At 41.3% G+C, this 14,014-nt stretch overlaps 1 protein-coding gene across 4 annotated transcripts in view; it reads left to right on the top strand.

The window, feature by feature from the left end:
* The first annotated feature begins 1,104 nt into the window (after positions 1-1,104).
* The window catches only part of RBL1 (RB transcriptional corepressor like 1), a 59,525-nt gene continuing 46,615 nt past the window's right edge, over positions 1,105-14,014 (top strand). The window contains exons 1-9 of one of the 4 annotated variants that reach the window (XM_061631705.1): positions 1,105-1,469; positions 3,775-3,908; positions 6,201-6,401; positions 6,843-6,907; positions 6,991-7,119; positions 7,212-7,372; positions 8,454-8,503; positions 9,724-9,910; positions 13,442-13,608. In XM_061631705.1, the coding sequence (XP_061487689.1) occupies positions 1,317-1,469; positions 3,775-3,908; positions 6,201-6,401; positions 6,843-6,907; positions 6,991-7,119; positions 7,212-7,372; positions 8,454-8,503; positions 9,724-9,910; positions 13,442-13,608 (1,247 nt within the window). In that variant the 5' untranslated portion in view covers positions 1,105-1,316. The remainder of the gene's footprint in view (positions 1,470-3,774; positions 3,909-6,200; positions 6,402-6,842; positions 6,908-6,990; positions 7,120-7,211; positions 7,373-8,453; positions 8,504-9,723; positions 9,911-13,441; positions 13,609-14,014) is intronic. The other 3 variants (XM_061631704.1, XM_061631707.1, XM_061631706.1) reach the window with 3 other exon arrangements.

Here is a 14,014-nt window from a genome sequence, read left to right as displayed (position 1 = left end):
TTTTAATATGTTTTGTTTTAATATACTTAAAAGTCTGTTATGATGTTTTAAAAGTGTTTTTAGTGCTTTTGTTTGTGGCCCTGGGCACCTACTAATCAAAATAATAAATAAATTACATTTTTAGACCACCCTATAGCAACAAGCTCTCAGGGCGGTGTACAACAGGGTAAAAACAGATTAAAATACATGTAGGTATGAGTACAATACAATAGAAACATTTTTAAAATCAAAATTAAGACAAAAGTTTAAAATTAAAATAAATGAAAATTAAATTTAAAATGCCTGGGCAAAGAGGTAGGTCTTTACCTGGCGCCGAAAAGATAACAAAGAAGGCGCCAGGCGTATCTCGTCAGGGAGGGCATTCCATAATTCGGGGGCCACCACTGAGAAGGCCCTAGCTCTAGTTATTGCTCTCCGGGCCTCCCTATGCGTTGGAACCTAGAGAAGGGCCTTCGACGTCCAGCGCAGTGACCGGGTAGGTACATAGCGGGAGAGGCGTTCCGCCAGGTATTGCGGTCCGATGCCGTTAAGGGCTTTATAGGTAAGAACCAACACTTTAAATAAACAACACAATTCTACTAAACTCAGCAGCATTAGCCTTGCAAAAAAGGTGGAGGGGTGAGACGGACACCTTGACTAACAAAAACCAGTCTCGCCATCACTGTAACAGTAAACTACTTATTACTGTTGATGTAGAAGGTGTGGCTCGAGCATGTCCAGAACTGGCCCACTCAAACCTGGAAGCTAAGATGTAGCTAGAAGCCAATACCGCTATACAAGAATTCCCTCTTGCTATGAGGAAATAACTGGTTTTAGCTGGATTTCCATTTCTTTAAATCCTCAACTGGAGAAGTGGAAGCTGCTTCTACTGGTTATCCTGCTGTCAGTTGAATCGTTTCAGGAAATCAGGATGGCAAGGAGAACGCCTGCTTCGTAAAAGCATAGTAAACCCTTCAAAGCACGCTTGACCCTGCCCTCTTCCTTGCTCTCACTCTCCTGCAAAAGTTTCTTACGTGGTGTGTGTGAAAGATACCCATTTTTAATACACATGGAAAGCAGCAGGTTTGTCACATTTGAGGGTATTTTTCAGGGAACAAGTAAAGATTCCTAATCTACTGACTGAAAAATATCGGTAGGTAATACTGAAGATTTCAATACACCTAGCAAATAGGAAGAAGGCGGAACCGGAGAGTCCGCCATCCCTGCCTTTTAGTGGCTAAAGCAGTTTTGGCGCGCTTAGCGCTAAGGATTGTGGGTAGTCCTGGGGCTGGTTGCGTGAGAGGGGTTGGGTGAGGGTCTTACAAGTAGGAGCCGTCATGTCGGGGGAAGAAGACGACCCTGCTGGGGACGCCCAGTGCCAAGTACGGGCCGCCATCGACCATCTCTGTCAGGAGCTCAACTTGGATACTAGCAGCGCCGCCGAGGCCCTTCGGGACTTCACTGCACTGCGAGGCACCTACAGCCTGGAGGTGGGTGCCAGACTCTCTTACTAAGGGATGGAGGGTGGGTGGCCGGATAGGAAGGAAGGAAACTCTTGAACGGTTCTCCAGCGGCCGGGCATGGCGGGGGCCCACATGTGCTGTGTTGTGTGAGGCTTTTAGTCCGCTCAAGGGGTGAAGCGGACGGGCCTAACACCGCGAGGTAGACGTGTGGGATTTGCACCTGACTGGAGCCACGACTCGGTACTTCTAGAAAGTTTTCAGTAGCTTCAGGCAGGGCTACATATGGAGGATAGGCACCCCCCGCCCCGCTAGAGCTGACCAACCACCAGCCCCAACTATCAGTCGCCCTCCCCCCACTGGCGATGGCTCTGTTGGCTCTGCCGGCTTCCCTCTCGTTTGCTCGTTGTATACTTACTACGTGGCGGCGACAGAAACTGTTGTTGCCTTTGGGTAATGTAGGGGCAGCTGTCAGCGGGGACTTGTCCGACAGCGGCAGCGACCTTTTAATAGTACCTTTCTACAAGAACCAGAAATTAACATGTATTTTGTATTTTCTAATAAATAAAAAAATCCAGTGAGAAATCAAGTTTTGCTTTGGTTTAAAACTCTTCCTCCTACATTGCTTAATACATTTGCACAGTCTCTGTCACCAAAAGTCATTCATTACTATTCAGCTAAACTTTTCCGCTTGAAGTGTGATGTTAACTGTTAACCGTCTGATGAGTGGTGTCGCCCTAAGTCTGAATGCCCTGGACCCCATACTTTGTGGGCAAGGATCTCAGGAGGTGGCCTCTTAATATTGGCTACTTACATGGATGCAGTTGTGCTCTGAGTTGCTTCAAGTATTCTGTTTGTTGAGCATTTATACTGATTGGTTTGCGCAAAGTTTCCAGAGAGGTTGTACTACATTGAGCTTTCATGTTGATTTACTTGCAGGGAGATTATGTGTCAAGTGATTGTTACCCCACAATTTCCAGTACATTTGTCCATCAATTTTCTTACCATAAAAGCCTATCGTCCCCCCAACAGGGTTTGTTGTACAAGAGCGCCAAATCCACTTTAATTGTGCAGCCTAAAATGCCAGTTATTGAACCCCACCTGCAAAATAGTGGGAGTCTCACAGTTCCCTTGGGTTTAGTCACTGTTTCTGCCCTGAGCAAGTTGACACTCTCCCATTAACAAACAGGTATTAGGAGATCTATAATTCTGATCTTTTAAAAAATATTTTGTTGTTCAATATCAATCACAAACAGAAAAACACCCCTCCATGCACACTACAGATGTTCCAAAGACTTTACATACTAGAAATGAAGAAAAACAGTTGTCAATTAATGCAAGGGAGACACACTGAATACATTATGTATAACCCCTGATGCTGGTCTTCTGAGGACATTTGTTCCCCTCCTAGTAAGTGGACTTTTGTAATAAAAAAAAGTCCTGTGTCTATGATTAACTTTCTGACAACCTCTCCTTTTGTTGGGAAAAAGATGACAGAATGGTAAGCCACAATCCTGTCACTACAGGGTGTAAAGAACTATCAGGTCAATTGATCCCCACCAGGCAAAAGTTGTGCCTTCAGTTCCTTCTCCTTCAGTGACACATTTCCATGTTCTCATTTCTAATTCTGAAAGCTAACGCAGGGGTAGAATTAACTACTCTACACACATGCATCTTGCCGACGGGCTTTAGAGGGATAATGAAGTTGCTCTGTAACTTGACATATTTTTGATATCAATGTTTATCCAAGACAGTGGTTTTTAAACTTTGTGTCATAAGGGCACATGAACATTTCATCTGCCTGTGTATTGCAGAGAATTCTGGTATGGCTATTCATGTGGGATACTGGTGAGGCCTTTTAGGCCTCACTATCATTCTGTGTGAATTTCAGTGCACCTCAAGACACATCGTAAGAAAAGGTGGGTGGCAGTGGACAACCTTTCTTTCATAGAAGCTTGCCTACCACTACTGATTTTATCTGCGGAATCCCAGAGTACCCTGTAACACAGTTTGAAAAAGATTGAATTAGAACTTGTCAGAATAGTATGTTTTTGTTTGACAGTACATGCAAACTTGGAATAGCTCATATCCAGCTCATAGCGGCATAACAGTATTTGTTAGAATTGATTAGAATTTAATTTTCTTTATTCTGTTAAATCTTTTTAAAAGCATTTCAAGCAAGATGCCTTGTTTTCAATTGGCAAGAATACCTGCCCTGAAACCAGGTCAAGGGAATACTGATTCTTTTCTAAAGCTTCTTCTTTTCATATAAAGGATTCAGACTAAAGACTGAGAATTGTTACTCCTACAGACCATTTATTGTTTATTTTTCCAGGGGGAAACAGTACATTGGTTGGCCTGTGCTCTCTATGTCGCTTGCCGTAAGAGTATTATCCCCACTGTAGGAAGTGGCCTGAGGGAAGGAAACTGTGTCTCACTGACTAGGATACTGCGCTCAGCAAAACTAAGGTATTTTTTTTTTTAAGTGAGTAATTGTCCACACCCATTTAAGCTTTTGCTTTTAGTGTTGAGACTTTAACAGAATTAATGAAAATTTGAATAGATTACATATTTACTATTCATCTGTGCATATTGTATCCTTAGACATGAAATACTTTAAAACTGGGCATTTATTTTCAAATTGCAAAGTTCTTTACTTTGAGGTTCTAGAAGATTCTTGCAGATTAAATGTCTTTAGGCTAATTCCTTTCTTTTTCCTAGGAGCTTTAGAAACAATTTGTGTACGTGTGCACTTACAAATGTTGCACTGCTGACATAATGCTTTTTTAAAATGTTTTTAACCCTTTCTTAAAAGATGTTTTTAAAGCTTTTTTTAAAAATGTTTTTAACGTTTTGTTTTAATGTATTTTAAGGTCTATTTTTATGGTGTTTTAAAGTGTTTTTAGTGCTTCTATTTGCCACCCTGGGCTCCTGCTAGGAGGAAGGGTGGGATATAATACACTGTTCGTATTTAAGCTGCCACTAGACTCTTTATTGTTTCTACTAGATGAGAGCAAGGTATTGCCCTGGTTAACTCATGGCACCACAATAAAGTTGGAATAGTGCTCTAAATTGTGTCTGAATAATATTTTTTTTATTGCTGAAACAGTTGACAGAGTATGACTGATTAAATAATGGGTGTTCCACTTGTCACACACAGAGTGATCATATAATGTTCATTTTCTACTTTTCTAACCTCTGCTAGGCAGTAAAGATGTGACATATTTCTATATAATAAAAGAGTAAGCCGTCACGCCATCATGACATCATGCAGTGTGATGTCAGAGGTGAAGTTAGGAGGCAAAGATAACTGGGTGAGTGGACAGGCTACCCAGTAGCAGTGCCGGAGGAGGCCATGCTGGTGATGATGGAGGAGGTTGTGCTGGCTGCAATAATAGAGGAGGCCGCACTGGCCGTAGCAGTGGTGACGCCAGAGGAGGCTGCGTAGGCCATGGCAGTGGCACTGTAGGAGGCTGCACTGCTGTCAGAGGAGGCTGCACATGCCATGGAGGTGGAGGCCCCGCAGGCTATGGTGTGGAAGAGGCTGTGTAGGCCACTCATGTCATAGTGGGTGGGAGGGCTGTAGCCTGGGCGGGTAGGAGTGTGGTGGTGGTGGTGCCTGCAGCAGCCTAACAGTAGAGGCAAGCAGGTTGGGGTGAGGAGTGTTGGTGCCTGGGGGCAGGGGGTGGCGAGGGAAGTGTGAGTGTGTGTGTGTGAGAGAGAGAGAGACAAAGAAAGTTCCTCTGTAAGTGTGTGTGTGCGCTTGGAGGTGCCATGGGTGTGCATGTGTATGGTTGGGGGTGTCTGTAGTGTATGTCTCTGTGTTTGAGGGTGCATGGGTGTCTGTGTTTGGGGGTGCATGGGGTTTGGGGGGTTGGTGAGCAAAGTGGGCAGGGGGGTTCTGCCCCCCCAGTCCTTTAACAGTGCTGATGGTATTCCCATCTTCAAGCAAGCTAAATCTGTTTTTAAGAATGGCTGTGTGTGACTGCATATAGTTGAATCCTGGCTTAGATGTAAGAGATCAAAGTTAACATGCTCTCCTACTTGCTTTTCAGCACATTTTCCAGCTCCTGCAACAAACCTATGTTTTTTCACAAGACAATTTTAAATTGTAAATTTTAAATATAAAAGGTTGTATTCAATTGGTGCCCTTATGTGAATGTAAGGGCTTTTGATCCAGCAGGCGCTACATCCATTGAATCTCCCAGCACCCCTTGACAAATTGTTCTAGAGAGTTCCACCCTAAAAGATTTTTGGAGGTGCCAGGGGCTGCAGAGGGAAGGGGGAATCTGCAAAATCACCTTTGCTCCTCTTCCATTAGAAGGCACTTTCACTGAAGTAACACCAGAAGGAGCACCACCATATTATTTATTTGTCATTTAGAATGATGCAGTGGATATGGACAACCTAGTTTCAAATTCCTACTTAACCATGTAAAATAATAGTTGGTTTTGGCAAGAAGTTTTTCACACCAGCATATCTCAGGATTATTCTGACACTAGTTGAAACACATGCTTACTTGATGATTGCAATGCTAATATAATCTCTTCACCTCACCTCACACCCCTTCACGCCTGACACTTTCTAATTAAGTCAGTTCATACATTCAACTATGAGTCATATAAATGTTTTGTAATCAAGGGATATACTTTTATATCTAAATGGGTAAACAACTTAAGAACTGTATAAGTGCACACCTTACATGCTGCTATCTATAGAAATTAAAGAAAAGTCTGTAATTCAATGTTGTTTTCTTTTAAGTTTAATTCAGTTTTTTAGTAAAATGAAAAAGTGGATGGACATGTCAAATTTGCCTCAGGAGTTTCGAGAGCGAGTGGAGAGGCTGGAGAGAAATTTTGAGGTGTCCACAGTAATTTTCAAGAAGTTTAAGCCAATATTTTTGGTCATATTTAAAAATCCTTATGAAGAACAACCAAAGCTGCAAAGAAGCAGAAAACAGAGGTACTACTGAAGTATTGGACCTGGGGTATTTTGGATTCCATGTTGTGTAAAATAGTAGTAGTAGTAGTAGTAGTAGTAGTAGTCCAGCCAGCACTAGGTTGGCATAGGTGCCCACCTTGTGATAGCCACCAGGAGCATTCTGCCAAACAGTGTAGTTAAGGGACTATAAAAAAAGAATCTATGGTGAATGGTACATACTGCAAATGAACTAGTTAGTCAGTGGAGTGCTAATAGCAGTGCAGAGTCCCTTGAACATAACAAATTGAGGTATGGCTAATGGAGGAATCCATTTTACTACTCAAGTTTAAAATTGCTACAGTAGTTTATGGCATCTGCTTATTATATTCATGTTAATTATCTGGCTGCATATCTTTGGAGTGGCTGAGTGATTTTTCTGAAGAACAGTATTCTAGAACTTAATCTTGCCTTATCTTTCCATAGACGGGTGCCCTGCAGTGTTAAAGACCTATTCAACTTTTGTTGGACACTATTTGTTTATACAAAGGGTAAGTGATGATTTAATTTGATTCCCTATCATTTTGAATGGTTTAGCTGTGTGGTTTTAATTGTGTGTATATCTCTTCCAAAGGTAATTTCAGTATGATTGGAGATGATTTAGTGAACTCATACCATTTGCTTCTATGCTGCTTGGATTTGATTTTTGCAAATGCACTTCGGTGTCCACATAAGAGAGATTTATTGAATTCATCTTTCAAAGGTATGTTGACTTTCTCCCACCACCTAAAATGCAAAGTTTTTCATACAAGTCTTGAAATTGATTATTTATTCATTGGATGTTTGTTTGTTAAGGTTTGCCACAAGACTTCCATTCTGCTGACTTCAGGACTTCTGAAGCCCCTCCATGCATTATTGCCACACTCTGTGAATTACACGATGGTCTTTTGGTAGAAGCTAAGGGGATAAAGGAACATTACTTCAAACCATATATCTCAAAGCTCTATGATAGGAAGGTAAACACTTACAAGTAATTGTTAATTACTGGGTAGATTATAAAGAATTGATGATCGGAAGAGGTGTTCTGTTGGTAGTTTTTTGTTTATTTTAAATTAAAACTTCAAGCCTGCTGCTAAAGATTTGGCTGATTATTTCAAATCATATGTGAACCTGAACAGTTCTAACTTTATAAATCCAAGGTCTTTGCTGTGCCTTTCCTATGCTCCAGGTTACCTCCTCCCCCCAGCTCCCTTTAATGCTGCCCCGTCCTACCTTCCTGTTTTGCTTCCTCTCACATCAGAGCAGCTCAGTGAATAGTAGTTACAAGCCCTCTGCCCCTTTGTAGCATTAGGGCAGATCAACCGCCCTGGGCTCCCGCTGGGAGGAAGGGTGGGATATAAATCAAATAATAAATAATAAAAACCAATCACTGTGAGTAATCATGCTACTGCTATCGTACTGTGTTATCTTAGCACATTCATTTAGATAGTGGAATATTCAAGTTTTTAACAAGAGATATTCTTTGTAGGTTCTGTGGAGCATGCACACAAATGGGAAAACGTGTGCAAAGCATCTTCAGAACAATCTAGAGCTAGAACCTTTTTTTTTTTGTGGCAGGGTGCACACACCCTCCCTTGATCTAGTGTGCATGCCCCCAAGAGGGCGGACCCACTGCCTTCCCACTCAACCACTGCAGCGGTAGCATTGTGAAGAATGTTCTCTGAGTCTCCTGAGTCAAGGAAGCTAGGCATGTAGTTTTTCTTCTTTTTGTTTTAGACTACGTAGTGGAATAGCTTACTACTTTAACATGCCTGGAGAATATGCATGTTAGGCAAGCCTACTATAACAGAGTTTGACAAACGTATCTTCTTTTAATTAGCAAGTTCACTAAAGCATTATTAACCACAGGATGTTTTATCTTTTTCTGATATAAATAGAGGAGGACATTTCTGGACAGACTTCCTTTTGTTCTGACTAAATACTCAAGTGTCAGAGCCAACTGAAGATAGCTACACAGCTGTGCTCTCAGTTGGTCTGTTAGCTTTTTGTGTTGTTCATTGGTTGGACTACTCTTTTTCTCAATTTTGTCTTTTGTAGATTTTAAAAGGAGACTGTCTTTTGGATCTTAGTAACTTTGCAGACAACAAGTAAGTTCTGTGTTTGCAATAACAGCATTCAGTTAATTTCTAATGTGTCACTCTAGTGATATAACGTGTTGGAAATGGCTCAGTGGTGAATAGCAAGGGCAATGGCTGTAGAAATAAACACTCACTGATTTTTAAAAACCTATTAGCGTTTCCTGTTGTCTGGCAATTGTGTGGATTTCTGTTCTGGAGCGTTTCTACATAAGAGCCTAAAGGAAGTTATGTAATTATATCCTTGTTATTGTGAACAACCCAGGAATGTGGATTTAGGACGTTGGTCCATGTTGCAGTCTTCAGCTCCAGTAAATTATCTCCATTTGGGGGCAAACACATGGTTTACCTTGAATGAGCAGAACAGTGATGCATGTAGCTCAGTCACTCCTGCTTCATTCCCCCACCTGGTGATAGGAGAAACAAACCATGAGGCTTGGCTTTGTATTATGTGAGAACCAACACTTGTGGGTTGTTTTCAAACAAGCCATGAGTGCAAGTCAAGAACTAACACTAAGTCAAGCATGGTTTGTTTCTCCCAGCTTCGGACAGGGTGGAGCAATTGAACAGCGTGCATTAGCAGGATGCTCATTTCTGTGAGCCACGGCTTATTACTTACTATGACAAGTGAACACAGGAAGCTGCCTTACACTGAGTCAGACTACTTGTCCATCCAGCTCAGTATTGTCTACACTGACTGGCACTGGCTCTCCAGGGATTCAGACAGGGATCTTTTCCAGCCCTATCTAGAGATGCTGGGGATTAAGACTGGGACCTTCCTCATGCAAAGAAGATGCTGTACTACTGAGCTATGGCCCTTCCCTGCACCACTGAGACAGGATTTGGACTTCAGTAGTGAATTTCTTTTTTTAAAGCAGAGGCTCACTTTTTAGGCTCTGCTATTTTAAATTATATAGAGCAGTGATGGACAACTTGTGTCCAACAGGCTATTTGTACATCTCGGATCTGCCGGCCCCACTAGATTTTAATCAAGTAGTAGTAAAAATGCAAAACAGTTTAAAAGACTTTTCCAGATCACTGATTGACAGTGCTTCTTTTCCATTCTGCCTCCATCCATGGGTTTCAAAAACGTACAACTTGTACCAGTAGAAAGTAGAAATTCATGTGTAGGAGAGAATTGAGAGCACGTGTGTACAGCAATAGGTGTAATATAAAGCCAAATCAGTTTGGTGTCTTAACATTTGTTCCTAATAGTGGGTCTTATCTTCCAGCAAAGCATTGAATAAGGAATATGAAGAATTTGTTCTGACAGAAGGAGACTTTGATGAGAGAGTTTTCTTAGGGGCAGATGCAGAAGAAGAAATTGGAACTCCTCAGAAGTTTTCTACTGATATGCCATCTGGGAAGGTGATGACAAAAGTTCACATGGAGTGTTACCTTCAACAGCATTTTGAGAAGGTATTGTCAGTTGTCTTATCTTAGAGCAGTGTGCTTGCTTTTGTAATCTCAAGGAACAAAATTGATAAAGTATTTTAACTTCAGTCATTCAGTCAACATGTAATCTCTGCACATAGAAAACAATAGTAAGTTGCTTATTTTTTTTACTTGACTTTCAGGGAACAAGGCAGTTTACAACACTAATAAAACACAAAATACAGTAATTACTCTGGTCTCTGGAAATAATTGCCCTTCAGGCAGTCCCATTTGGCCCCTAAGGCCATTTTCCCCAAACCATACCCACCCACCCATCAGCTGACATCACTGGTGGGTGGAGCAAAACAGCTGTCAATCATGATAGCATAGTGATATCATGTGTTTGATAGGTAGATTGTCCTACCCACCTGTCAAAGTTGGCCCTCTGGGTGGGGGCAGATAAAGATCTAGCCCCTGGAGCCAAAAAGGTTCTCCACACCTGAATTACAGTTTCAAAATTTAATTAGTAGATTACAGAAAGATAGCAACAGCTGAAAAAATCCACACCCATCTCCAAGCATAGCACAACTCACCAAAAACAGACTGGAATAATAATATCTTCAGAGCTCTTGTTTATTTTTTTAATCAGCCAAGAGGTTCAGTAGGCGACCTTGGGCCAGTCCCTGTCTATTAGACTAATGTCCTTTACAGGGTTGTTGTGAAGATAAAATGGGGAGTTTGGGGCATCTGGGTAAACCAACTTGAGTTCCTTGGAGGAAAAGATAGGGTATAAATATAATGCTAAATATTCACCAACTTAACAGCTATCACTGGCAGGCTAGGAAGTAGGACCCCCTCAGCAGAACTTAACAGGCAGGCTTATTCAGAAGTAAGTGGCCCTCCAGATAACTTAGTCCTGAACCTTTTTGGGCTTTAAAGGTTAAAACTAGCATCTTAAATTGGCTGCCTGTTCATTTCCAGGACCAATTTAGCTGATACAATGTATATAGGTATATCTGTACATCTAGTTCCCACAAGGGTTCTAGCTGCCACATTCCATATTGGAATCCAATTTCCAGTCTTCAAGGACAGCCCCACATAGAGCACATTGCAATAACCTAAAATGGATGTAAACAAGGCATGTGTCACCACTATACTAGATGAGCTTTCTCTAAATAGGGTTGCACCTGACAGACAGAATTCTTAGGAAACCTGGGAAACTGCCCAGTGTTGTCTGCACAGACTAGCAGTGGATCACCAGGTTTTCAGTCAAGGGTCTCTCCCAGCGCTACCTGGAGATGCTGGGGATTGAATCAAAACCTGGAACCTTATGCATGCAAAACAGATGCTCTGCCACTGAGATGCTCTCAGATGAACCACTATGATGTTCTTATTTAGTACATGAATGCAGATAATTCTGTTATCTTCTGTTTTCAACAAATAACTTGGGGATAGACCACTTCTACAAGAGCTCTCGTTTAGTTAAATAAAAACACTTTTAAGTATCAATATTTCTTAGGAGTGTTCACATTTCATGCCTGTAGGGTGGTTTGGCTACAAAACACAAACAGGAGTATTTTGAAACCTCTTTTAAAAAGGAATTTCCATTATAGATTGGAAGCAACAGTGCGGGAACTACTTAGAAATAAACACCAACAATTTTTAAAAGGAAGAGGAAATTGACTGTTTTTTGTCTCCCACATTGCTTGCAGAAAATAAACAAAAATAGAAAAATACAGTAGGGCCCTGCTTACCGGTGCTCTGCTTACTGGCGTTCCGCTAATGCGGCGGCTTTCCTCCCCTCTTTAAAAGCCGCTTTTGCGGCATTTTTGCACGATGCGCCCCATTAAAATCAATGGGGTTCCGCCTTACGCGATTTCTGCTTTACGGCGGGGGTCTGAAACGGAACCCGCCATATAAGCGGGGCCCTACTGTAGTTGTATCTTTACAAGCTATTTTTTAAAAAATTGAGACAGTGATTAATAAAAGATCTAGAGATCTTTTTTGGCAGTTTGGGGGTGAATACAAATACAGTGGCCACATTTACATGATATAGTAAGCCTATATATCAAAACTGTATACCAAAGCAACTCGCATCCAACAAGGATCCAGTCTTCTTCATTCAAGTTCTCCATCATGCACAACCACCCAAGGTATGCAATGTTTTTAACCTCTTTTTGGTTAATCACAGTTACATTTATATATGACAATTTTGAAAGCAACAAACAGAACTTCACTCAAGCTTGCTCTGGATCCCTGTAAGGATTCCATTAATCACCTAAAATATATATAAACATAATTGTGATTAACCAAACAGGATGGCAGGATTTCCAGTTTATATCCTAGGCATATATCCTAGGCATATATCCTAGGCATATAAAGAAGAACATTGTGTATAGCTTAGCTCTGAGAATCAAACTTATTTGCAACACTGAAGATAAATACCAGAGAAGGATCAGTGAACTTAAAGAACACCTTCTTCTAAGAGGATATTCTCCACATATTATCAATTGCAACATCCACCGGGCCTCCATTCTGTCCAGAGAAAACATCCTCCATCATACTGAGGTGTCAAAGAGCAGAGAGCAACGGATTCTGTTTGTGGTAGATTTCTATCCAGCATCTCCTAACTATCACCGAGCAATCGAGAGCTACCCATTGCTGGCAAACTCTGAACATCTTGCTAGAACAATCATCAGGCCTCCTGTTGTAGCATTTCGCCAACCTCCTAATTTGTGCAGACTGTTGGTGAGAGCTGTGCTTAAGCCACCTATCACCAATCCAGGGTCTCATCCTTGTCACTCCAAACGCTGTATCACCTGTGTGTACCTCAGGGAGACAGCCACTTTTACAAGCACTAGGTCAGGCAGGACATATTACATCAAACAGAACATCACCTGCAGGTCCTGCAATATAGTTTACATCATCGAGTGCAAAAGACCAGTATGTCATATCCAATATGTAGGAAAGACCACAACTGACCTACGCATGCGCTTCAGGAACCATAAGTCGGCAATCTTGACAAAAAAAGTGGAGCAACCAGTTGCAAAGCATTTTAACATCGAGGGTCACAGCCTGTTGGACTTTTCCATAACAATAGCAAAAGCAATAGAGATGCCAGCAGATCCAGCAGCATTGACCAAAAGGGAGAACTTTTGGATATACTCTCTGGACACATTGGCACCACATGGCCTGAACCTGGAGGACAGTACCACCACTACTTAGCTTCTGCAAATGAAGCCCCTCTGAGCATTCCATCCTCAAAGCCCTCTAACTGCCACCTTGGTAACAGCATTTGTATGTTCACAGCTGATGAAGGCGGAAGCTGAAACGTTTTGTTAATATAATAAAAACCTCTGTTTGATTAATCACAATTACGTCTATATATATAAATATATATATACACACACGCGCGCATACACACCCATCCTGAATGGTCAGTAGTTTTCAGGATTGCTATTCAGGGTATATTTGTGGTGGTGTCATATTCTGAAGCTGTGATCTAAAGTTTAATAGTATTTGTGCAGTTTATCATGGGCCAAAACAATTGAAAGAAGTTTCTCTTCAATTTGCTAGAAAAGATCCTTTGCACCCTCAACTCCCTTGACTGGCAGGAGATACCTTAGAGAGAAGGAACCAGTGATTACTCCTGTTGCTTCTGCAACACAGAGCGTAAGCCGGTTACAAAGCATTGTGGCAGGGGTGAAAAATGCACCAAGTGAACAGCTTATAGCTATTTTTGAGTAAGTGGATGTTCTTTCCTTTCTCTGACACTCTGATCTGTTGGTTTTCCCTCTTGTAGATGTCTGTCAAGTAATCTCTTTCAACCTGGGGACTGGATCCAGAGAACAATATTGTCTGTCTTGAATTACAACTCCAATATTACATGACAAAACGTTTCCTGAAATTTAGGATACTTTCAAAAAGCATTTTGTAATATGCTATGGAGGTTGCTATTCAAGAACAAGGCAAAAATCTAATTTAAGTAACTCTTTAGATCATGACAGGGAAGCACAATGATTTTTGCAGTTATTTATTGAATTTTCTTTCTGTTTGCATTCTTGAAGTTACGCGTAGTGATTTTAAATACAGTAAGTGTAGAAGTAGTGCAGTTAAAAATTTCCATTCCATCCACTGGAGATAAGAGAT

The sequence above is a fragment of the Rhineura floridana genome, chromosome 6 (assembly GCF_030035675.1).
Source record: "Rhineura floridana isolate rRhiFlo1 chromosome 6, rRhiFlo1.hap2, whole genome shotgun sequence".
Taxonomy (NCBI): Eukaryota; Metazoa; Chordata; class Lepidosauria; order Squamata; family Rhineuridae; genus Rhineura; species Rhineura floridana.
Note: the sequence above shows the minus strand (reverse complement) of the source record. Positions and strands in the feature narration are given on the sequence as shown.